This window comes from Leuciscus leuciscus (assembly GCF_965113295.1).
Source record: "Leuciscus leuciscus genome assembly, chromosome: 15".
Taxonomy (NCBI): domain Eukaryota; kingdom Metazoa; phylum Chordata; class Actinopteri; order Cypriniformes; family Leuciscidae; genus Leuciscus; species Leuciscus leuciscus.
The window spans coordinates 10,491,834-10,518,986 of record NC_138739.1 but is presented as its reverse complement, the minus strand read 5'-3'; the positions used below and the strand labels follow the sequence as shown (position 1 = coordinate 10,518,986).

The following is a 27,153-nucleotide window of genomic DNA, read 5'->3' as shown; positions in this document are numbered from 1 at the left end:
TATATAAGATTTATTTTTGTTAATAGGCTATATCTTTATTACTTAGAGATATAATGAAACAAAAAGTAGTCAAAACACATCTAACAGAACATAGCCTAAGTTGTTTATTTTTTACAACATTGTGTTCTTATTTTGTTTAATTAACGAAATGTCAATCTTCGTCTTTATAACAGAAGACACAATACAAAAATCTTCAAGATACAGCCTACAATCATACAGCCTCTTCACATGTATAACAGATTGTCACCTTATAAACAGTCCTTTGTGTGGTGGAATAAGCAATGCTATATAGAAATATATGGTTACCAGTAGTATCTTAATTTAAACTTTATTTTATTAGTTCATTATGCATTACTAATTATTCTAACTCAACTAATTTAATGTAAAGAGCTGGATACTAATTACTAATTAAATAATGTCAAATATTAAATGTAGGTTATTGATAGAGTTGCCATAGACTAAAGATTTTTCTAGACTAGTAGTCATTCATTTAAGCAATTAGGACTAATCGCACGTTTATATTCAATCCTGGGTGCATGTAGGCTATAGCCTATATTCCGCGCTCAAGCGCATGCATAAAACTTGCTGCAAAGCACGAGATGGTCCTCACTGCAGAACACAAAATCCAAGGGGAGGAGTTGGATCAGATCCAACTCCTCCCACCTTACATATACTTAAAGGGATACTTCACCTCTGGAAAGATGACTGTGTATTTAAAATAGGACATTTATGTAGAAGAAATGTGAAATTATTTTTGAATTTGGAGCTTTCTAGACTGAGAAAAGCCAGAAAATGTATTTTTGGCTTATGTGGATGAAAGACAACAACTCCCAGAATGCACTTGCTTCGCTGCCCTAGGAGGCCACTCCCAAGCCACGCCTACCGGTAAGAGAGCGCAGTTGAAAACAAGAAGGCTAGGCTATTAGTGAGACTCTGTGACGAGTTTGCCCGGTATTTCGAGATCGCCCAAAATGTCCGCGATTCGGCTTTTGCGTTCTACAGTCGCCATTCATTATGTTTACTGTGTCGAGCAGGACGAGGCTGAGGGGCGCGGGAGAACGGCGCGAGGCCGGTGGCGTGATTACTGAGACGCACCGATCTCGTATCTCTCACGGAGGAGCGGGAATTTTCTTAGCAATGTTAAAACGCACATCAACCGATCACTTGTTTAGCGTTCATGTAAACACTACATTCAGATTCACCAATCGGAATGAATTCAGTTAGATTGAAACAAAAGGTGTGCATGTAAACAATGAAATGTGACTGTAGAAAGCAAAAGCCGAATCCCGGACATTTTGGACGATCTCGACGGCCGGACATGTCCGGGAAAAAGAGGATGGTAACCCCTACTACTCAGCTTTCTCCTATTACTCAGCTTTCTCCACAGAACAAGAGCCTGCTAGCTTAGCTTCCAAAGAAAGACGGCTGACACTGTGTACATTGTGTGAGTGAGATCCCACCTCCGATGGGTGGGCTGAAAACATGCGGGACAGCCCTCAATACTGGCTGTAGTCTTTAGCCTCTGGCCAAAAAATCCTCCGATGACGCAAAATTACGATTTTTGCGTCATCGGAGGATTTTTTCCAGACAAAAAATACATAAATCTCTCATCTCAGGGGGATATGAGTGTAGAAAGCACGGTAATTCGAAAATACTACAGGTTTTCTACCAATACAAAGCTTAATGCTAAATCCTGAAGTATCCCTTTAAACCTACCCATCTCCACCCCCTGATCCCTAAACCCACCCCTAAACCTACCCATCTCCACCCCCTGATCTGGATCCAACTCCCTTGGATCTTGTGTACTGCAGTGAGGTGCTACTGCAAATCACCGGCAAAAGTAGGCTAATGATAATAAATGTGTCTGAAAAAAATAACGAAGCATTTTAATTGTTTATTAATTAACTAGTCTTTTCTAAATCAGTGTAGGCTGCCTGCAAACATATCTCCATAGTACATCTCCGCTGTAATGTAGCCTAGATGCGCCTTTCATACGGACAGGATTACATAATCAGATGGTACCGTATGTATTTGCTTTTGATTGGATTTTCGATTTTTGTCTATACACTGTTTTTCAGTTCATTTTTGAGACGCGCTCCAATTCATGAAAGTGCGCCCTGTTCGTTTTCTTTTATTTTACAAAAGCACAACGTTTTCTTGTTGTTGAGAGTTTACACAAATAAAAGTAGTTGCGACTGATGTATTATTTTCTGTATGACCAGAAATTATGGAGTATTTTAAGTTGTTTCCACTGTTGATTGGAAAATGCGAGTGATGGCACCGGCGCCTCCGTGTCATGCAGTGCGTGCTCCACAATCCACACAAACACTTGGATATGCGCTTTATAATAGCGAACATTTATCTAGGTTAACGTTAGAGCGAGCGGTCATGCCATACTGATAAGTCCTCTTCATGTTTAACAAACAAATTCTGTTGCATTTTCTTGCGCCAGTTTGAAAAGGGCGGCTGAAACACTTAGCCTATACAGATAAACGCCCAACGCTGGTGTTTTTCTTTAAACAAATTCGTTTAGGCTTTCAAATAAATATTGTTTGTGGGCTAATTAATGCCACAATAATTTGCTTATTTTATTGGCTACTTATATTTTTCATTTTTGTTTTGCATTGAATACCATTTAAAGGATTTGCTGTGCACCGCAATGCCATCCTCCCATAGAAAGACACAAGAGCCACTTATATTTTCTTTATAATAAAGGGTTTCTATGGGAGGAAAATGCTTAACGTGTAATTAAATGCATTGCGTTCATATTCTGGGCTCATCTGCTTTTCTGTAGGATAGTATGGTTTATTAATAAGGTGTGTACAGCATTTAATCTTTATCACTGAAGTAACCTATTAAGCCACATTAAGCTTTTTCTTTATTATAAGGGTTTTCTATGGGAGGAAAACGCTTAGCCTAATGTGCAATTAAACGCAATGTTTGTGTTCTGGGCTCATCTGCTATTAATAAGGTGTGTACAGAATTTGATCTTTTAAAGGTCCCATGACATGAAATTTCCACTTTCTGAGGTTTTTTAACTTTAATATGAGTTCCCCTAGCCTGTATATGGTCCCCAAGTTTCTAAAAATTTTAATCGGTGTAAATCGAGCTTTTGCTATTTTTCTCTGCCTTTGAGAAAATGGAGGCTCAACCGGGCTGATCTTGAATCTCCTCCTTATGACGTCATAAGGAGAAATGTTACCTCCCCTTTCTCTGCTTTGCCCGCCCAGAGAGTATTTCTCGCCCATGAGAAAATGAGCTAGGAAGTAGAACGCGCGCGCGTGCGATTAGTTTGTCCACGAGAGATATCATGGCTTTTGAGCGAGCGAAGCATAATAATTGCTCAATAATTGGATCTACAAATGAACATCGAATGGTCAATACAGAGCTGGGCTTGCTGAACGTCGGACAAGTAAGTCAACAAATTATATATAAGTGTGTTGCTTTACTGTTTATGGTTACCTAGCTTCTTACACGTAGAATGTGGCTGTCACATTAGCTATGCAGTTACTTGCGCTAATGTAAAGGTAGACAGCATCAAGTTACACATACTGTAACGCGAGTGTTGTACATTTCTTTGTTATTTGGATAACCGTTTTCCTGTTGGTTATATGGCGCGCGCGATATCCGCATTTCAAGATCGCAGAGCTTGATGTAATTGTAATAAGATAAATTACAGACGTTACAGATCTCTCATGAAAAGGCAACAGTAGGTTAGCGTTAGCTACATGATGATAACTGTAAACCATCCGAATAAAGTACCGTATCCAGACATAATATTTTAAACTAACCATTCGGAAACGTCCTGCTGGAGCCGCTGAGTTGTAACTTCTTCATCCGTTGCTTCTCCATCTGGATCAGATTCTGGGTCAAACTGAAATGCTTGAACGACTGCGTGTCTTCGTGCCATTGCAATATATCCAACATAAACAAACATGCATGGTACCGTTGTGCAAGATGGTCAAGGCCACACCCACCCTCCACCTTGCGCCGCCTTTCTCCTCCTCATTAGTATTTAAAGCTACAGACACCGAAACGGCCGTCTGAAGGAAGCTCATTCTGGGACTGGCTTGTAGTGACTATAATTCTGCACCGAGGCTGAATTTTTGGAAAGAGATTTCAGATACAGTAGTAAGGACCACTAAGGACTATATTAAATCCTACAAAAAGTAGCATGTCATGGGACCTTTAACATGAATGTCCATTGGGGGCTGCTATTTCTTCAGCTTTTTGAACATAGAAGTGTTATAAAGACATAATTGGCTATCAATTTTATGTGGATAAAGGCATTATGATAAACAGGTATTTTAGGTATATTTACACAGACTGTTTAATGGTTTAATTTGAATGTTTAACTGTTTTGTAAATCCAAACGCCACAGAAGAACCGCCGAGTTTGAGCAACACATAGTGGTGTTTCCTTACTGAATGAATCAGTTTTAGGATTGTGCCGATAGAAGATAGTATTGTGTATCGACGATTAAAAAAAAAGAAAAAAAGAATCGCACACCTGATGAGTTTCTGAACATTTATAAGAAAACAGCCAAGTGACCATAACAACATAAGTTATAAATGAAATACTGTTTGTTAGATGATTACCAATTATTTCCATTATTTCAGGATTTCTAGTCAAATAAATAAAATAAAAGGTGACTAGTATTTGTATAGACTTTACAATTTTATTTCAGCGTTGTAATGAGCTATTCGTTTAACTTTTCCTGTGAAGCAGATTTGTTACGTGGCAGTATTAATTATAGTTTGACACATGGTTTGATGTGTTTTTAATTATTATTAGGTCATTATTATTACTCACGAATAAATCTCGCAATGAATCAAACTGGTTGTGTCTAGATAATGATATCTTACATAACATTATAATATTATTTGCAAATTAATTTTTAGATCATTATTATTATTATTATTATTGTGCCTGGTTCAATAGGGTGCTCTTGTAAGAAAGTAGCAGTGTCTGGGACAGATTTTAAGTATCACCTCCGCTTAAAAAGATGAAATCTAATCCTGTTTCTGTGAAATAATTAAGCTGCTCCAGATAAGGTTTGAGTTTACGGACAGCAACTCCAGGATGAACTTTGAAGAACCCAGCAATCCTGGATCATTTCAAATTAAATCCAGCTAATTAAGTTATCCACGTACGAAGAACGGGCCCCGGGTGGTGATAGCCATTGAGAACGCAGAACGTGATCCGTCACCTGACCACATTGGGAAAAAACAATTTTCACTCAGAAATTTCTAGTAATTTCAAAAATGAAATGGCAAGGAACACATAGAATTACAGGTGAAATTTTATTGTAGAAAATCTGAAATTGTATTTTCTTGTAAAAACGCACTTCAGTAATCTTTGTTTTATGGGAAAAAAAAAAGATCGTTTTTTACAGTTTAGAATCTTTTACTACAATCCAACAGCTCTGTGATCTCCTTCACTGTGGCTTTACAGTAATGACTCTCTGTCTTTAGATGATCCAGGTCTGTGTGCAGGTGTGATAGCAGGGATTGTTATTGTGGTGTAACATTAATGTCTGTCTCTCTTCAGTGGTTCCAAAACCAGTTCCAGAACCAGTTACAGAATCAGGTCCAGATCCAGGTCTGTGTTCAGGTGTGAAAGCAGGGATTGTTATTGTGGTGTAACATTAATGTCTATCTCTCTTCAGTGGTTCCAAAACCAGGTCCAGAATCAGGTCTGTCTTCAGGTGCGATAGCAGGGATTGTTGTTGGTGTTATTGCGGCGGTGGCTGCAGCTGTTGGTGGCATTGCCTATGGCTACTGGAAAAAGGGACAAATGTGTAAGTATTACAACGAGAAATAAATACTGTATAAATGCTGTAGATTGTAAAAATGTAGTGATGTTCATTCAGGTTTAAACCTTTTTGTGCCTTTGTGTTTGTGATTGTATGTGGTTTTTGATCAGGTTGTTCTTTATCCAGCAGTTTTATAAATAACTATCATTAATACTCAAATATTAAAGATGATGGTGATAATGACAGATTATGAAGATTTAATGAACAGAAACCAGGAGGAAGATATGGAGCATATGATTAGTGTTTCTTTTGTTAATTTCTCTTATTTTTTTATTGTTGTTATAATTTATGTTCCATATTTCTCTGTTTCTACAGTATGAGCTTCTGTGACAGATAGTGACTGTCGCTGGTAAGTAACTCAAATATTTCACTTGATACATTCACTTATCACTATTATTTACATGTATTCTTATTTCAGCAATGTGTGTGAATTGTTTTGATGAAGGATTGTGAGTTATATAAAAACACATTTCACTGCAATGAGTTGTTTATTAACATGAGAAAGTGTCTTGAGTGACAGAAATATGCTCTTTCATCACATCAATCTCAATCCTCGTGATGCTGTGAAATCACACATCGGTGAAGTTTTCAAAAACAGCCTTCATTTGAAGAGATTGGATCTATTTTAAAGCATCTGCTCATTTTAAATTAGTTTTAAATAATCAAAATGAAATGATCTGATCTTGAAGATCAAAATATGTTTTGTAAAAAAGACACTAACTTGAGTAAAAAGTGATCTTAAGTAATGATGTATTGATATGGTATTTATGTCTAATATTTCTGATCTTCCCATTTGAGTTGATTCTTCACTAGGTGTGTTTCCATTACAGATTTGCGCAAAACTTTAGCGAATAATTTTTTTTTTTTTTTTTTTTTTTTATATCGATAAAAAAATTATTGCGAAATGACGGCGTTTCCATTAACCGATGTTATGTGACTAAAACTTCAAAAATACGCCATAAATCATCACAAAAATCATAGCAACGGACGTCGGTAGGTTATGTATATCTCAGCCACTGCTTTGGCCATTATTATTAATCAAAGCAAGGAAAGACCCCTAGCCTATACTTGAGAGCGTCACATATCAGGTGTTTCTGGGTGTTTCTCCCTCATATCTGCTTCAAGCTCTTGATTGTGGCATTTCTTTGAGGTTTAGAATCCATTATTCCTGTAAGTCTCGTATTCTGTCCAAACAGACCGCGTCATCTACGTCAGGTGACCGCAAAAACTGTTTCAATTGCAGTTTTGCAAAATATTTATTTTTCGAATTGCCTGAAAAACCCCCTCATGCGAGCGTAAAAACTTTTTTGCCATAAATGGACGTTTTTGCGAAATTGACGTGTTTACATTGGGCGTATTTTCAATTCGCAATTTCAATTTGCGCAATTTGAAGGGTAATGGAAACGCGGCTAGTGTTATGAACAAATGTTTTTGTGTGACACACATTTAATTATTCAAAACTCTTTACTCCCGACTGTACATCCAAAACACTGCTCTTTTGTGTCATATGTTGTTTATTTTTAATCGGTCTGTCTCTTCATTTCTTGTTTTTGTCAGATTCCACTAAACACAGAAGAAATAAGCCAGAGACCTCAGACTGTCCTTTGATAAAGGACAACTCTCCAAACAGCTTCATTACGAAACCAATGTGACATTTTTCATTATTCAAAATCTCAAATTTCATACCTGTCACATATAATGAATATTTGATAAACCACTTAATGTTTCAGCAATTATTAGACAAAATATCTGATGAGAAATGTCATGTATGGACTATATAGGAATGACATGTGACACTTTAGTTTTAACACTTTCTAAATGTTTCTAGAAACGTGTGTTTGTGCCACACTGACAGTTTTGCTCTTTGATGTGACGCTTTTATTGCAGGGATAATCTCCACTTTTATTTCTATTCGCTTATAATATACACTGTGCCTTATTTTTTATACTATACAACACTTAATTTCTCCTTAATTTCATCTCTGTTTTGTGTTATCTGAAGTAAATCTGCCCATCTTACTCTCTGATTGTGAATGTAAATTTAAATAATCTGATACGGGTGATTTATCATTGTTGTGTGAGGTTTTTTTTGTTTTTTTTTATGATTTTATTAGAGAATGTTCAGCTCTGGATTGTTGTGTATTGCTGCTTTAAGCCTAATGCAAAACATTTTCTTCAGAGAATAAAATAATAAATAATTGACCAAAAATATATTCCCGCTGCTATATTGTCTGGTTTGTTCAGTCTGTAAGAATGAGACGACCAGAGCAGAGACGGCCAACAGCTTCAGTAATATGAGGTAATGGATGTGGACTTCTGACAAACAGAGCAATGTCCAACGCCCTGCTAGATTCAACTCTTGCTCTTGAGACACATTTACTAAACATGACAGATTAACATGAGAGATCAGTCCCGTTAAAGCGCTGATGGAAGTGGAAAGTTCTAGTGATGTGAAAATTAAAGGATACTGCTAATTTTCCATAATGACCAACACATTTTGTTGAGTTGAGATGCTGTTAATGAAACATTTTAGTTGGTGTTGATATAAATATCAGTAAAATCAATTGTCAGTTTGTCTCTAGAAATAACTCCATGTTTATGGTATTTTGTGTAACTGAATCATCAATCCTGTTCATTTCATTTACCTTCTGTGAATCATTAGTGTCTCTGGGCATTCACTGATGCACCAAACTTTCACCTTTAACATGTTATTCAACATTTGAGCTTTGCTAGCGTTGACTAGCTATTAATCTCAATCCTGAACACAGTGTCTAATCGACTGTAATTTAAAAGCTTTCTGTTTCCTGTAGGTCTATTTATATTGGCTGGCGGAGCGAGTAGGGGGAGGCTGTTTTACGCCCCTGCTGTTCCTGATGCGTCCAGTAGGGGGAGGCTGTACAGCGACACGAATTAAATAATCCGCTAAAGTTATTGTTGTTAAGCAATGATGCAACATTTATTATTTATAAACGATTAGCTTGATTGAACTAGGTAGATATCAATTCATTTCTACATATCAATGGATGGGTCTATAATTTATTTCGAGAGACAAAAAGTTCTGGACGGTCAGGTTGATGTTCTGTCTGGCTTAAACTTATAAGTTATAGCTAACCACGTGTAAGTTTAGCTGCCCCTAGTCTTCTCTACTCACTTTCAAAATTAACTTTCTTTTGAATTTTTCTTTTGTTGCCTGTCTTTATCTTGTGTGAGATGACCTCTTCTGGAAAGACTCTGTTTACTCCTTTCTGGTTTGAGTTGTTTCTTATAAATGAGATGATCTAACTATCTAATTTATATCTAAATATAAATTTTTCTTAAAATAGCTTACTGATCTGGACTAAAATGTAGGCTGTGTGCACTTAATTTTATCATATTCTGTCTTTACCAAACTTGCATGATGCATCCCATAAAGGTGTGTGTTTGCTTTAGCTATAAGGAAATGAAAATCTTTCTCTCTCTCTCTCGAAACTTGTATAAACTATAAACACCCATCTCTTTTTTTAACTGCATTCCAAACCAATAGCTTCTCTAGTAAATAAATGACTTACAGAGACATACAAGGACATGTTTTTAATGTCGTTTTCAATTTTCTCTGCACAGTCCATCATCTATGGCCAAAAGAAATCAAAGTGTCTTGACACTTTTTCCAAAAGTGTTCCACCAACAAGTGCCTGTGCCGTTGTACTTTGAAGATCAGGAGCAAATTGATGCAATCCACACTAACCTGACATAAATTCTGGACAGCTCACTCACACACACTGTGACAAGATCAAATTCACCATGGATGTCCTTTTTACATTTTTTTTATGTTTAATGTTTTTTTGTTTTTTTTATGAAATACCCACAGATATGAAACTCAAATTAAAAAGGTAGTTTGTGTTCTCGTAACACTTTCTTTTGTCTGTGACTCTTATGGGGTCTACAGTGATTCTGCAGGGTCTCCAATAAGTCTTATAGTTTATCTCAGTTGCTTTGGTGCATTTCTCAGATCACACCTGAAATCACATCATCTTGTCACTTGTGCACATCATAAAAGCAATTTCTCATTCTTTTATACAAATTGCAAATGCTTCGGTACATTCATGCAATTGATAATGTACAACTGTCTGCTGTTTCCTACATTATCAACTCTTTATGTCATGTTGATCAAAATATAGACCTATTATACTATTTCTCTGTTGAATCGTCATACTCCTCAAAACATCTAGGCATTAGTTCCTTGCATAAGTCATTAAATGCAAAATGGTTGACTAGTTGTCATAAACTGTCAAGCATGTTTTCAATACATTTCTATTACACTTTATTTTGTAAATGTGTCCTGAATTAATGAATTGCGGAGGTGTATTTAGAATTTCACTAATGAAGGAAATAATGAATTGATATAATGAATAATGATCAAATGTACCAAAGCAACTGTGATGAAAAATTAAGGATTCAGGAATTTTATACAAAATGTAACAGTGAGTCCTGCTGCTTGTGAATTTGACGAGATCAAATTTACTATGGATGTCCTTTTTACATTTTTTTAATGTTTAATTTTTTTTATCAGTGAGCAGAAGCACTTTGACAGGAGGATAGAAAATCAGTTAAAGAAGAGTGGCAAGCCATAGGGGAGTCATCTACAGGAGTCATCTACAGGAGTTCATAAATGGTGTTGATAAATAATGTTTTTGTGAACAACAATATTGTCTCTTTCTTGTAAATGGCCCTTGGAATTTTAGAAAAGGGATAAATTGCGTTTGTCTTCATAAAATGCTATGTAGGACACTGTTTTGTAGCTGTATGATGACCAATAGTGAATAGTACAGCAGATATTTAATCGAGAATCCATATGATTACACGATGCTGTCTAATAGGCTAAATATGGTTAATATCAATTGTAACTTTATATAAATTCACAACAACATATTTCACTCAGTCTCCTGTATAAAAACATACAGTGAATATTCTATATTCAATATTCAATTAACTATAATACAGTAGGTCATATATAACTATTCTACAGTAGGTCATATATCATAACTTGTCATCTGATGTTATTATTTTTTTAATTCACAAAAACAAATAGTCTTCTGTGGGCTGAGTGAAGAGAGTGAAGCCCAACTTAATATCTATTTTAATCCATAGTGCAGCTCTATACTAAAACGTTTATATTTAAATGAACAAAAACCACAAAATCGGGCAAAGTCTATGACCTATGGTTATTAATGTGTAAGTTTTGAGCGTCGATTTAATGGTGTTATTTCGCAGTATATCCCCCTACTGGACGCATGAGGAACAGCAGGAGCGTAAAACTAGATCTACCGGCTCCAGAAGATTTCTGGTTTACTCCATTTCTTCACAGGTCTGCAGCCTCCCCATATAGGGCGGAGCTAATATTGGAAAGGTGAATTTCAGGTTAATAACACTAGATAGCGCTCTAGTGCAGTATATAAGTCAGGCAATTAATGTTTCTCCTCACATCATTCGTACATTTCTTCACATATTATAAGCTTTTCCAACTCAATATTAATGTCAGTCCTTTTCAAACATGAGCTGTTTGGCTGAGTTATTATAGTGACTTTCTTCTGTAAAAGTATGGTAATGTTTTATCAAAGATTCTGAACCATCTTACATAGAAGAGGTCATATTAAAACTCTGAATACTATGGTACATGATTTATGTTTTTAATGCTGATTTACTTTTACGAAGTTATGTGTACTACTATCCTTAATATGACGAAATAGCCAGTCTTCCCTGTGTAAATAACACATTACAGGCGTCGTTTATTTTGTGAATTGTTATAGTTTAATTTCTGAGGGTGTTGTTCTGTCTTTGGGTTCAAGCTTTGATATGTCCTTCTTCCAACCAATGACGTATAGAGGAAAACACGGCAGCTTGGCAGTTGTTCGTTGTCAAACACAAACGTCTCCTAGTAACCGAATCCTAGCGGAGAAACTGATATAGTGCTAGCGTTTGTGTTGTCTGTGTAATTTACCGTTCAGAGAGGGTCCGTGTTTCACATACCAGATTTTCTATCAATTTCATTTATTTAAAAGCGAATGTTTATCATGTGTTTATGATCACATCTCGCTGCGTTCCGCCATGTTTGCGTGACGTCACGCGCACTCATCTGCAACGAAAGTTATGGACTTCCGCATGAGTTGTAAATATGAGTGGCATCCCAGCTAACAATGACCTGGCGGTCCACCAGCGTTTTTTGGGCGGCACGAAGTCAGCGGTTTGACACGGTCGGACCTCCGGCGGCACACCATCGGCAACCCGACCAATCTGAAAACCCCGTCGGTCTGCCAGCGTTTTTTGGGTGGCACGCCACCAGCGGTTTTCCGCGGCTGGGCCACCGTCGGCACACCAGTGGCAAGCCGATAGTCGGTCCACGTGTTTCTGAGCGCTTACAGGACGTCTTTAATTTATAAATGTATATATATATATATATATATATATATATATATATATATATATATATATATATATATATATATTTTACAGTTAAAAAGAATCTGAAAGCACAGAATAAAAAAAATGGTGAAACTGACCTAATAGCTGCAGCAATATCAAAAGCAAAATGTTGGTGATATAAAAAATATTGCCTATGAGCATTTTTAGCACGCGTTCAAATGAAATATGGGGCTTGAGTGTTCGTAAAAACAACAACAAAAATATTTAAATTATTTTTAAAAAGACACAATTGTCCCACTATCACGAGCAGTAGTGGTAATTGCACCTATGCATGGGTCATATAACTTCAAAATGAGTTTTAAATTCATAATTTTATGAAGAGATTTTTATTCAAGTAAGGTTCTTATTCTAGATGTTTATGTTTGTAAATGCTATGTGTGTGTGACTGTGACGCGTTTTAATGTGCGTGCGCGTGAACACTCGAGCCGGGTTCAAACACTGGAGTGGAGATGAGTTGCCAAGGAAACGGCGCGGGACCGCACCGCACTACTGCAACTGTCAGCAAAACTCCGTCTCTCGCTGTTGTTTTCACTGCTTTCAGGTGAGTTTAGCCTCTAAAATCACACAAATAATACACACAACTGTTCTTGACACTTATCTTACTTGTAATTGACACGCTTCTGTTGAATATTTACTTCATAGAAATGGTTTAGTGTCTTCGAAAAAGTCCGTTAGCATCTCAACCGTTTTCAGAAGAGGTACCGTTAGGCTAACTATAGCTTGAGCTTTTGTTTATGAAAGTTTGGGCCTTTAATCACATCTTATGTGTAGATGAGAGGTTTTGATAGTTTTGTAAAGATTTTGCTTGGACGTAAGCTAATTTAACGTAAACGTACTGTTAATCGGTGACGTCACTTACATGGAGTACTTAAAAATTGCTGAAACTAGCTCAACGGTTAACAAATATTGATCAAAATTGTTCTGTGATTTCAGCAGCAACACAAATAATCCCTCTACAACAGAGGAAAGCTCCAAAATGTCGACATTTTTGAAGAAAGCTGCTGTCAGAGAAGTGGGAAACACATGGTGAGGTGAGGAAGCTCATTAAATAACAGAGAAGATTTTCTTTTCCCCGAAAATATTAGTTAATGTTATCTCATTGGTTTTTTTGTCAACTTGTTCTCTTTCAATTAGGACTGGTTTTATATTTCTATTTCCATCTGATTAATCGTGGGCCTCATTTAACTGAGAGTGGGCATTTATGAATAATTTTGGAAATATTAAATAAAATATGAAAAACATTGCACTGTTGATCAAACTAGTCTACTTTAATGTTTCAAAAGGAAGTTTGATTTGTTTTGTGTTTATCAATGTCAGATGGATAAATGAATATTAGATGCAGTTCAGGGTAGGATCAAGTTTCTCTCTGTGAAAAAGAATGTGTGTAATATTCAAAATAGTTTCTGTGTTTTAATGTGTGTGTGTGTGTGTGTGTGTGTGTGTGTGTGTGTGTGTGTGTTTGGGTAGCGTGTGTATGCATCAGTGATGCGCGGGTTGATCCGAAATGAGCGGGTGCCTGCGGTCACCCGCGGTTACCCGCGGTTACGAGTCATCCAAAAATATTTTTAATGATATTCGGGTCGCGGTCGGTCGGGTCGTTTGAAATAAAGATGCCAATTAAACCTTTGTAATTTATATAGTTCTAGACACAATTTTGAAATACATAGGCCTACACTTTATTGGCTGAATAACTGGCGCGAAGATGACGCACGAGCTCAGTCTGCAGGTAGAGATGGAGGCGGCAAAAGAAAAGGTGAAGACTGGGGAGTGGAAGCTCCGCAAATACACAAACAGAAAAAGCAAAGTGTGGGAGACATTTGCCGAAGTAATAAAAGATGATGACCAACGTGCTGGCTTTGTCATGTGTACTTCTTGCGATGCTATCTACACATTTGATAGCCACAAAACTGGCACGACCAACATGGCGCGTCACAAGTGCGGCCCCGGTAAGCCATCACAGCCGAATAGAGCAGCGTCAGGCCAACCCAGGCCACAAACTATAGATCAGGGGTCGGCAAGTAACTTTGGCCACGGGCCAATATTTTTTTTAGCCAGTAGATGGCGGGCCAGCTACACAGAGTAGGCCTATGGATACAAATTAAATACTTTTATATAGGCCTATAATCGCGGAATATGATGGGTCCGTCCCCGTCCGTGGATCATTCGTTCAATCGTTTTTTCAAATTAAAACCAAAAATAAAAAGATGAAAAACGACTTGTTTTTCCATTATTTATTTCCTGAACTAAAATGAAAAAACGAATAACAATGGGTTTTCTGATTTTCTGATTGTGCTCAGATCAAAAATAGAAAAAATTAATTACTGGATTAGACAAATTTTAATTTTGATTTTTAATTTAACACCTTAGGCATATATCAAGGAAATCATTTTAAACAGATCAAGTACTATTGTGGTAACAGATTACAGCCATTTTAATAAAGGTGTGAATAGCAATCATACTCATTCGCTTACAGTCCGACTTTTGAACTTCATTCCTTTTTTTTGTATTATTATTTATTCGGGACACACACATACACACCTAAGGTTTAAGGAGGTCTGCGCGGGACTGTTTTTTTTCTGTCCCGCTCCCACAAGGTTCTATTCAGCAACCGCTTAAAATACACTCGGTGTTCACCCGCTTTATTTCCCGACCTGACGGTTCCGCAAAATTTAGATCTCGTTTCCATAATCTCACATTCAAATGTCTCTAACGGCAAAAATGAGATTAAGTAGCCTATAATAAATGCTATACAAAGATTGTGTTCGTGTCAATATAAATATTAGGCTATTTTAACATTGTACTGTCAGCAGAGAAAAAAAATGCCACAGAAAAAAATTATGAAATATAAATAGCCTAACATAAATTAAATAGGACAAAGCCTATCACTCAAATTTCTAAGCAACATAAACGAAAATCATATTGCCCTACTGACGAAATTAAGTAGGCTATTTTCTGCCGAACTATTTCAAACATCCTTGCAAAAAAAGAATGTTGTTGACTGACAATGGTTTCAGTACCAAACAGCTCCTCAGAGCTAGGTGTACAGGTGGTCAGAATTAAGTGCGGATACGCTGTCAAAAGATGTCGGGAGTGGGCTATTGTCAGTCAGACCGCCCGCTCCGTCCAAAGTAGCCTACACCAGAGTTCTGACCGCTACCGTCTTTTGACGCGCGAATGGACACAAAGTGGTCAAGCGTATAACTAGACGCGGCAGGCGCGAATTTGACGCGCTATTCGCGTCCGGTGTGAACGCACAGTTATACTTTAAAATGTAATCCCGCGCCGCATGATTCCCTATGGGTGTTTCACACAGTATGCGGCGGTGAAATCGCCGCGCGACTACGGCTTTTCTCAAGTAGTGGAAGAGTTTTGTGCAGCATTTAGGACTTCCAAAATAATCCGGCGGGCCAGAAAATATTGCTGGCGGGCCAGTTTTGGCCCGCGGGCCGCCAGTTGACGTTCCCTGCTATAGATGCTTTTATGCGCCCTGACCACACGAAAATTCCTCTTCAAGTGAAGAGTAAATTTGTGGATAATTGTGTGGACTTTTGTTGCACAGACCTGCGCCCCTTTGATATTGTTTCGGGGGAAGGTTTTACGAAAGTGGCCCAGGGTCTCATCAACATTGGAGCACGTTATGGCTCAGTCGACGCAAATGGAGTGCTTCCTCATAGGCAGACAGTCTGTGATCGAGCTAAAAAACAGGCCATGGTCGAGAAAGAAGCCTTATCCGAGGTTCTGAAGTCAGCGGTGCGTGACAATGGAGGGGTTGCAATAACGACTGATATGTGGACTGATGATTTTAACAGAAGGTCCTACACTGTCTTAACGTGCCATTATATCACAGAGGATTGGAAGCTGGCAAGCCGTGTTATGTGCACAGTGGAATTCGATTCCACATTGCCCAAAACAGCAATCAACATCCACGAACAGATTAATGAGCAGCTGTGTTCTTACGGGATCTCATTTGATCAAGTGGTGCTCGTGAGTGACCAGGGCTCTAACATTAAAGCTGCCCTAAAAAATTATCACTGGATACCATGTGCAGCCCATGTTCTGAACACAATTCTGAAACATACGTTCAGTGGATCTGACATTGAGGAGGTAACGGAGATGATTGACGCGTGCAAGGGCATTGTCAAATATCTTAAAAAAGCCAGTGCAAGCACAGCTCTCCCATATGGCTTAGTCCAAGATTGTGAGACTCGTTGGAATAGCAAAATTGACATGCTTAAATCTGTGAGCAAGCAATACAGGGAAATTAACGAGCTACTCGAAAGCAGGGGGCAGTCAGAGCGCATGGAAGGCATATATCAAAACACGCTCACAACCGTGATAGATTTCTTGGAGCCTTTCAAGAAAGCATCTGAGGAGTTGCAGGGAGAGGACTACCCGACACTGTATTTAGTGATGCTGTGGTTTTACAATCTGAGCGCACACTGCAGACCAGTCTTTGGAGACCCAGAGTACATGGCTTTGCTCCGTACGCGCGCACTTTCTCTACTCCATCAAAAGTTAATCCTCACAGACACGCACAAAATCGCCCTATTCCTCTGCCCCCGCTACAAAAGTCTCAAAATGATGACCGAGACTGAAAGGAAAAATCTCCACAGAGTCGTTGGCAACCTCATATACCCTGTGTCTCTTGAAGCCGCGGACTCTCCTGAGACTTCAAGCACTACAGCACCACAGACATCTACAGGCGAGGGTAAGTGGCTGCGTTATTAATGATGAATGGGATATTTCAATTTAATGCTGGTAAATGACATTATTGACAAGTGCTATTTTACCTTCCATAGACGTCACTAACGAAAGTCAGAGAGAGAAAAGACCTAGAGTGGACTTCGCTGAATGGGCCGATGATGCCGCTGATGTGGGCCTGACGAACGAATTGGAGCGTTACTGTGCTGCACACTTTACGCTGGATGACTGTGACGAGGACCGGTTGCTTGAATTTTGGGAGAGACAAGCACCCACCTTCCCGAGGCTTCGTGCACTGGCAAGGAGGATCCTCTGCGTTCCAGCATCAAGTGCAGCCAGTGAGCGCACATTCAGCTCCGCAGGTCGTGTCATAGAGGCAAGAAGAAACCGTCTCAACCCAGGGACGGTTGATTCAATATTATTTCTACACAGCGCGAGGAAAGCTAAAAATAAGTAGGCTAATCTTCTGTTTTAGGCCACCTTATAGCCCTTTTAAGCCCAAGTTAGGCTTACTGTATCTGATTTAGGTTCCTGTGTTAGTTTTATGGGTATATTTGTGTAGGCTAAACAATGCAGCCCATTTTATTTTCTTATACAAATGCATAATTTGCGTTTATCTTGTATTAGGCTACTTTTTTTTTTTTTTTTTTTACCAACAAGTGGCACCCTTTAACCTTCTTTTTAAGCCCAGGTTAAGTTTACTGTGTGTTTCAGTTTTCAGTTTTACTTTCAATGGTATTTGTGAACATTTATTTATGGATATTGTAGCCTCAGTCTTTGGCTTAGCCTACCTGTTTTTGTTCGTCTAAAATGCGTTAATAAAAATGTTATTAACATATTCTATGCCTGCATTTTGTGCTTGTGAGACCTTCAAACATCGCATTCATCAATAATATGCATCTAGACAGCTGAAATGGAAAATGATGGGCCGCCAGTTTTGGATGGGCCAGGCCAATTGTGGGTGGGCCTTCAATTAAAAACGTTAAATAAAATAAAATAATAAAAAAACGTTATCCAATCACTGCTTAACCTAATAAAAAATATTGACTAATATAGCCTACTGTTATGTTATATGTGCGTATACATAATATAGATTTTAATAGCTTGATGCTCTTTAAATATTTTGTTGCATTGTTAAAAGTAAATCCGCGATCGCTCTCCATGGTTCTGACCAAAGAAGAGCGCTTTGGAATCTCCATTACGCATCATACGCATCATACCTGGGCTGCATTTTCCGATAACGTTGTCTCTTAGCGCGCTACGAAGACTCTTAAGGTATAACTTAACTAAAGGTATACTACCACTAAAGGTATATCATTGCTAGGCGTCTTCAGGGCTATCATCCACTCGCGAGGCAGAGGCGCTGAAAGGCAGAGGCGCTGGCGCCCTCCTACGGCGCTGTTTTTTGTAAAACATGATTTTGACGACTTCATTAAGTTTTGTTTTATAGAAAACTCTTTTTAAAAGATTTTCGTTTTGTATAAATTGTATCTTAATTTTGATCAATGTTTTATCAATCAATTGCCCGTATTTAATACATAAGAAGCAAATATATAGCAGACAATGTAATAAGGCGTCGGCACGATCACTTGCATTGCATGTGAACTGGAGGGCGCCGAAACTCAGCTTGTGCCTCACAGATTTGAGAAATATAGGCTATATATTACAGAAAGCTTGAAATGTCTACTTTTAAACGAAAATATTCAAACCAAAATAAATAGGCTACTCTCTTCCATATGAAATGTGCATTTCTCTCTGGCGTTCATGGCGAGTCCGCATCGCAAACTTCATCTTTGCAGAGACACAGAAAACACCAGTTTATTACTAAACAATTAAATGTCTTCTTGCTAATTTAGACACATTCATAATCATTACTTAAAAAAAATGCGGGTCAGGAAGCGGGTCGGGTACAATATTTTCTGTTTCTTTTTTTGCGGTCCGAGTTTCGGGCGGGTTAGTTGAAAACGTCGGTCGGGTGCGGGTTGTTTATACATTGACCCGCGCATCACTGGTATGCATGTATCCACACATGCTCAGGTCCGAGGGCTCGATGTTTGCAAGCACACATGCACATATGTGTACATGAACATAATGAACATGTTCATATTTTACTTAATATTTTCAAAATTATTCATAAATGCCTACTCTCAGAAAAATGAGGCCCACGATTAATCAGATGCAAATAGAAATATAAAAACAGTCGTAACTGAAAGAAAACAAGTTGACAAAAATATTGAATCCAGAATTGGGTGACAATATAGCATAACAAGTGATTTATAAGCTATTTTTTGTAGACCAGTTATTTTTGACCGGGAACACCACAAGTGTTATAGGGTTTTGAACACAACACAATGAAAAAGTAAACCTAAAAACATACATTTTGTTATCCTAATTAAGAAATCATTGTCTGTTCTTTCTCTTTTCTGCATTTCACTTCTGTTGTAGCTTCTGTCCTTTTAATAAACCTGTCATTGTATAATAATATTGTTGGCTCTGTGGCAAATGGTTAGTTGTGTTCCTATCCTTCCATGCTGATGCCCTGCACCATAGCAGAGTTGAGCTGATCATCATCTCTGAGGCGCTATCACCCATATGACTAGTAAGTAAAACCAAGCCAAAGACAAATTTCCACTTGTGGACAATAAAGGAACTAAACTAAAACTTCAAACATACTCTATGAATGAATTGATGAAACGTTTATGATTATTATCAGTTTTGAAATCAGTTGTGCTGCTTCACATTTTTGTGTTTTTCAGGATTATTTGATGAATAGAAAGGGAAAAAAAGCATTTTTTTGAAAAATCTTTACTCTCTCTCTTGGTCAATTTAATGCATCCTTGCTGAATAAAAATATTTATTTTCTATTCTTATAAAAATAATCATTCTATTGAACCCAAACTTTTGAATAGTAGTGTAAACTACCATTTATATATGTTGGGTCTATTTAACAATCCTGGAGAGAGAAAAAAGAAAGTGGATTAAAATGTTACACTGGTTTACAAAAAAAATATTAATCAGCACAACTGTTTTCAACATTACAAATACTCAGAAATGTTTAGGATGTTTGCATTGTGAGAATGTATAGTATTCAAATATAAAAATGCTGACTCGTTAGGTCATGTTTTCTCATTAAAATCTGACGATTTCCTATTAATTCAATAGAATGTAAGGGAATAACTCTAGAATATCCTTCCTGATATGTTTGGGGCCCAGAAACATGATCCTAATTTAAATCTAGATTAAAGACACATCTCTGTAGCCAAGCATTCAATTTACACATCTCATAATCTTGCACTACAGTTATATGTGATGAAATAATAAAAAGTGCACATGATCATCTTTTGCCTAAAATAATATGACAGCAGCAATGCTAATCTTTCTCCTGTTGCTTCCCTGTTTCTATCTCAGGATGCTCAGCAAGTTCACTAGAGATTACAGCAGCTCTAGTGTGGATCCAGCCTCACTCGTGAAGACTTCAAATGACACCAACACTCAAAAAGACTTCAGATGATGGCAACTATAGATGGACACAAAACTGCCAGATATTATCCTTACATTGCATTGGCCCAGTTTCACACACAGGGCTTAGATTAAGCCAGGATTAGGCCTTAGTTAAATTAGGATATTTAAGTAGCTTTTTTAAATGTACTTCAGAAAAAAAGAAGGGAAAAAAAACATTACTGGTGTGCATATTGAGACAAAACAATGGCCCTGAAATATTTTAAGATATGTCAGTGCAAGTTGCTTCCAGTTAAGACAGTTAAAAAATGCATTTTAGTCAGGGACTATCTTAAGCCTTTTTCTGTGGAACCGGGGAAGGGAAGGGAAGGTTGCATGACAGTTTTGCTGACAAATAAACAGGAATATCTCAGTACACGTAACTCAGAGAAAGAGTAAACATTGTTCTAACATATTACCAACATTGTAAGAATAGCGGGTTAAAAATCTGCAACCCTTTGAAGGATAGCAATTAGGACTTTAAACTCATGACTTGGATTATCTTATGGACATTACTTTGTTGCCAAAAGATGCTCTCCAGTGAGTAGCAGTCGCCTCTGGCTGATTAAAGGATATTTCGCGATTGTATAACCTTGAACATGCATTTTTTGTAAAGCTGCTATGAAACAATTTGTATTGTGAAAAGCACTATATGGTTTTACTATGGTACAACTGTACCAACCATGTTATTTATTTATTTATTTATTTTTCAAACCATGGTTCAACTAGTAATATTGCTGTAATAATTGCTGTAAAATTATGGTAATCATGACTATAAACGTATGTTTTTAAACCTTGGTTGTTGTGAAAGCATGGTTCATTTTGTTAGCAACTATGGTTTTACTGCAAATGCTGTGGTAAAACCATGGTTAATTTTCATAAGGGTACAACTTATCCTATAATGTCCTTGACTAATAGTCACATTGGATAAAAGAATCTGATAAATGTAATGCAAATGTATCCATTTCATCTGTTCACTGAAAATTAATTTAATAAAAATTAATTTGCAACTGCTATTGAGACTGGTGTACATTGCTTTTTTTATCCATTATAGTGAATTTTGGTTAGCATGAGTAACTGATTATAAACCGTGGACCGACCGTGGTCCGCCAGAAAACACTTATTATAAACCAGCGGCACGATAGCGGACCACCGTCGGGAAAGCGGCGGCTGCCGCTGGAGGTCCGCTAGAATAACGATGAGCAAAACGCCAGTGATCCGCCGGCGGCGTCCGCCGGTGGGCCGCCAACTTTGCCACCGGTGGTCCGCCACTGGCCCGCTGGACTCATGTTAGCTGGGATTATATTGCACGTTTCTTTGCAGAAGTTGGAAAGTATCACTTTGAGTTGGGCAAATTAACATTGAATCTAAAAAATAAATGCATAGTTGTAATTTGCAAGTACAAAGTGGTCACATATTTACTAAAAACACATGGATAATTCCCACAGAATTGGAACGAATGAGGGACCCGAGCAATATCATAGTTTATTTGACTCTTTAACCTAGTAAACAACCACTAGAAACCACATAGCAAGTCTCTGAAACCTCAGACCACTATTGCAAAGATGGAGAAGGTGCAGATCTTCATCAGTCCCTCAGAAGTCTGGAGGAGTTTGACGCCATCAGGATCCCTCAAGGTGAGATTTTGTTTGGTAAACGCCTTTTCGAGACATTTGGGATTGCACTTTATTTTTTATTATTTTGCTTTTTAAGTTGCTGACTGAATTACGTTTAAATACTCAGAAAAAAAAAAGCTCAGAATTTTCGTAAATCGTTTGTAACGGTTGTTACGCACATCCTTGGGCATATCATGTAAGTTACGGACCGTTATGTACATAGCAATAAATTAGTTAGGCTATTCATGTTTTATGAAAGAGGCCCTTTCTGTTAAATCTGCAATTTCTGCTTTAAACTGGCTACTGCAAATCACACTCATGTTCTCTGTCGCCATTTTAAAATAAATAAAATAAAAATTAGTCCTTAATTTTATAGGCTATTCCTTATTTCAGCTATCATATAATGTGACGAGGCTGAATCCAGCTTCTTATTCGCAGCTTCTTATTGACGCTATCCGTTCCACCTTAAATGACGCGAACTTCCGCGTTTGCTGGCTTCTTATTGACGCTCAACTTAGGGACCGTGCGGTTTTTCTCTTTTTCGCGTTTTTTAACGGAATTGTGTTACTTTTGTGTCTATTTTCAGAAGAAAAGAAGAATTTTTTTTTTTTAAATGCAAATAACACTGATATATCAGCGAAAATGGACTGTAAAAATATTTTTCTCTTATTTACACTTTTTAGGGACCCTGTTTATATTGTAGGCCTATCTATTTTCAGAAAATAATAATACATTATTTTGAAAGGTAAATAACAAATAATAATAACATAAAATGACTGTAAAAAATATAATGAGGCCTATAGGCTACATCAATCTTTAATTATTGCAAATAACATAATTTAAATGTATTTAAAAATAAATATATTGAATACTTTTATTTATTTATTTTTATTATTATTACAAATTAAAATTTCACAAGGTAACCAGATATTATGCTCCAGCTTGGATCCAGCCCCTTATGAAGACTGATTATATGATAAATATATATAAATGATCATTTTATCATTGCTTTAAACTGCACATTAATTTTGCTTAAAATGCATGCGTTTGTAAATACTAATTTGTTCTATCTTATAACTGTACTTTCTGATATCTCATAAAATCCTACTGTGGTTTTGTAACAGAAATCTGCATTTTCTGTAAAGCTGCTTTGAAATATGTATTGTGAAAAGTGTTATACAAATGAATGTATGTATGAATTAAATTGAATTGACTTGAAAGAGCCATTGCATTGTTACTGTACATTTTAAAGTTATGGACCCAATCTGACAATACAGAAGAGTTATCACATTGTTGGCCCATTTGGGGGTGTTTCACTGATGCTTTATCCTGCATCTGTGCTTGAATATAATCATGCACAATTTCAGATATTTATACTGTAGAATTTTGAAATTATGGACCCATGAAATGGGCCAAAATTACCCATTACCCATTGGGGGATCTATATCTCAGCTGCCTTTGAGGGTGCCTTAAAAGTTGCACTGGGGCCTTATACCCATTGTGCTTGACTGTCACCATTAACAAATTTAGACATTTTTACTGTAGCATTGTGAAGTTAGTAGAGCTACTACTCTAACGAAATCCAAATTTTAAGCATTTTTTATTGTAGTATTATTTTTGTATGAATTTCTGAACTTAACATTTCACAATGGAAAATAATCCGCCTATTGCATTTTCTGCACAATTCGCGGCGCTGTTTCTCGGCAACCTCAGAGGGTGCGTTAAATTGGACATTATCCCATTATAGTAGAGCTACTACTCTAACGAAATCCAAATTTTAAGCAGTTTTTACTGTAGAATTATTTTTGTATGAATTTTTAAACTTGGCACTTTACACAATGTATAATAATCCGCCTATTGCATTTTCTGCACAATTCGCGGCGCTGTTTCTCGGCAACTTCAGAGGGTGCATTAAATTGGACATTATCCCATTATAGTAGAGCTACTACTCTAACGAAATCCAAATTTTAAGCAGTTTTTACTGTGGAATAATTTTTTTATGAAGCTTTAAACTTGGCACTTTACACAGTGCACAATGAGCCGCCTAATGTATTTTCTGCCCATTTCGCGGCGCTGGTTCTCAGCCGCCTCAGAGGGTGCGTTAAATTGGACATGATCCCATTATAGTAGAGCTATCACTCTAACGGAATCCAAATTTTAAGCAGTTTTTACTGTGGAATAATTTTTTTATGAAGCTTTAAACTTGGCACTTTACACAGTGCACAATGAGCCGCCTAATGTATTTTCTGCCCATTTCGCGGCGCTGTTTCTCAGCCGCCTCAGAGGGTGCGTTAAATTGGACACTGTCCCATTATAGTAGAGCTACTACTCCAACGATATGCAAATTTTAAGCAGTTTTTACTGTGGAATTATTTTTTTATGAAGCTTTAAACTTGGCACTTTACACAGTGCACAATGAGCCGCCTAATGTATTTTCTGCCCATTTCGCGGCGCTGGTTCTCAGCCGCCTCAGAGTGTGCGTTAAATTGGACAAGATCCCATTATAGTAGAGCTATTACTCTAACGAAATCCAAATTTTAAGCAGTTTTTACTGTGGAGTTATTTTTTTATAAAGCTTTAAACTTGGCACTTTACACAGTGCACAATGAGCAGCCTAATGTATTTTCTGCCCATTTCGCGGCGCTGGTTCTCAGCCACCTCAGAGGGTGCGTTAAATTGGACATGATCCCATTATAGTAGAGCTATCACTCTAACGGAATCCAAATTTTAAGCAGTTTTTACTGTGGAATTATTTTTTTATGAAGCTTTAAACTTGGCACTTTACACAGTGCACAATGAGCCGCCTAATGTATTTTCTGCCCATTTCGCGGCGCTGTTTCTCAGCCGCCTCATAGGGTGCGTTAAATTGGACACTGTCCCATTATAGTAGAGCTACTACTCCAACGATATGCAAATTTTAAGCAGTTTTTACTGTGGAATTATTTTTTTATGAAGCTTTAAACTTGGCACTTTACACAGTGCACAATGAGCCGCCTAATGTATTTTCTGCCCATTTCGCGGCGCTGGTTCTCAGCCGCCTCAGAGTGTGCGTTAAATTGGACAAGATCCCATTATAGTAGAGCTATTACTCTAACGAAATCCAAATTTTAAGCAGTTTTTACTGTGGAGTTATTTTTTTATAAAGCTTTAAACTTGGCACTTTACACAGTGCACAATGAGCCGCCTAATGTATTTTCTGCCCATTTCGCGGCGCTGGTTCTCAGCCACCTCAGAGGGTGCGTTAAATTGGACATGATCCCATTATAGTAGAGCTATCACTCTAACGGAATCCAAATTTTAAGCAGTTTTTACTGTGGAATTATTTTTTTATGAAGCTTTAAACTTGGCACTTTACACAGTGCACAATGAGCCGCCTAATGTATTTTCTGCCCATTTCGCGGCGCTGTTTCTCAGCCGCCTCAGAGGGTGCGTTAAATTGGACACTGTCCCATTATAGTAGAGCTACTACTCCAACGATATGCAAATTTTAAGCAGTTTTTACTGTAGAATTATTTTTGTATGAATTTTTAAACTTGGCACTTTACACAATGTATAATAATCCGCTTATTGCATTTTCTGCACAATTCGCGGCGCTGTTTCTCGGCAACCTCATAGGGTGCGTTAAATTGGACATTATCCCATTATAGTAGAGCTACTACTCTAACGAAATCCAAATTTTAAGCAGTTTTTACTGTGGAATTATTTTTTTATGAAGCTTTAAACTTGGCACTTTACACAGTGCACAATGAGCCGCCTAATGTATTTTCTGCCCATTTCGCGGCGCTGTTTCTCAGCCGCCTCAGAGTGTGCGTTAAATTGGACAAGATCCCATTATAGTAGAGCTATTACTCTAACGAAATCCAAATTTTAAGCAGTTTTTACTGTGGAGTTATTTTTTTATAAAGCTTTAAACTTGGCACTTTACACAGTGCACAATGAGCAGCCTAATGTATTTTCTGCCCATTTCGCGGCGCTGGTTCTCAGCCACCTCAGAGGGTGCGTTAAATTGGACATGATCCCATTATAGTAGAGCTATCACTCTAACGGAATCCAAATTTTAAGCAGTTTTTACTGTGGAATTATTTTTTTATGAAGCTTTAAACTTGGCACTTTACACAGTGCACAATGAGCCGCCTAATGTATTTTCTGCCCATTTCGCGGCGCTGTTTCTCAGCCGCCTCAGAGGGTGCGTTAAATTGGACACTGTCCCATTATTGTAGAGCTACTACTCCAACGATATGCAAATTTTAAGCAGTTTTTACTGTGGAATTATTTTTTTATGAAGCTTTAAACTTGGCACTTTACACAGTGCACAATGAGCCGCCTAATGTATTTTCTGCCCATTTCGCGGCGCTGGTTCTCAGCCACCTCAGAGGGTGCGTTAAATTGGACATGATCCCATTATAGTAGAGCTATCACTCTAACGAAATCCAAATTTTAAGCAGTTTTTACTGTGGAATTATTTTTTTATGAAGCTTTAAACTTGGCACTTTACACAGTGCACAATGAGCCGCCTAATGTATTTTCTGCCCATTTCGCGGCGCTGTTTCTCAGCCGCCTCAGAGGGTGCGTTAAATTGGACACTGTCCCATTATAGTAGAGCTACTACTCCAACGATTTGCAAATTTTAAGCAGTTTTTACTGTAGAATTATTTTTGTATGAATTTTTAAACTTGGCACTTTACACAATGTATAATAATCCGCCTATTGCATTTTCTGCACAATTCGCGGCGCTGTTTCTCGGCAACCTCATAGGGTGCGTTAAAATGGACATTATCCCATTATAGTAGAGCTACTACTCTAACGAAATACAAATTTTAAGCAGTTTTTACTGTGGAGTTATTTTTTTATGAAGCTTTAAACTTAGCACTTTACACATGTACAATCCGCCTATTGCATTTTCTGCACAATTCGCGGCGCTGTTTCTCGGCAACCTCAGAGGGTGCGTTAAATTGGACATTGTCCCATTAGAGTAGAGCTACTCCTCTAACGAAATCCACATTTTGAGCAGTTTTTACTGTAGAATTTTTTTTTTATGAATTTTTGAACTTGGCACTTTACACAG

General features: G+C 37.5%; 2 protein-coding genes across 7 annotated transcripts in view; one reads left to right on the top strand and one right to left on the bottom strand.

Moving 5' to 3' along the window:
* LOC309476139 (SLAM family member 5-like) overlaps positions 1-27,153 on the bottom strand; it is a 234,798-nt gene that overhangs the window by 44,347 nt on the left and 163,298 nt on the right. The gene's annotated exons all lie outside the window — the stretch shown is intronic.
* Positions 1-27,153, top strand: part of LOC309476299 (uncharacterized protein) — a 108,646-nt gene that overhangs the window by 5,376 nt on the left and 76,117 nt on the right. Inside the window, exons 1-4 of one of the 6 annotated variants that reach the window (XR_014197996.1) lie at positions 5,323-5,589; positions 5,669-5,800; positions 6,131-6,164; positions 7,373-8,680. Coding sequence is in view for 1 of the 6 variants with exons in the window: in XM_082139588.1 (XP_081995714.1) it covers positions 5,669-5,800; positions 6,131-6,135 (137 nt within the window). In the remaining 5 variants the exon portion in view is untranslated. Of the gene's footprint in view, positions 1-5,319; positions 5,801-6,130; positions 6,165-7,372; positions 9,616-27,153 lie in introns of those variants that run through there. The other 5 variants (XR_014197997.1, XR_014197998.1, XR_014197999.1 and 2 more) reach the window with 5 other exon arrangements.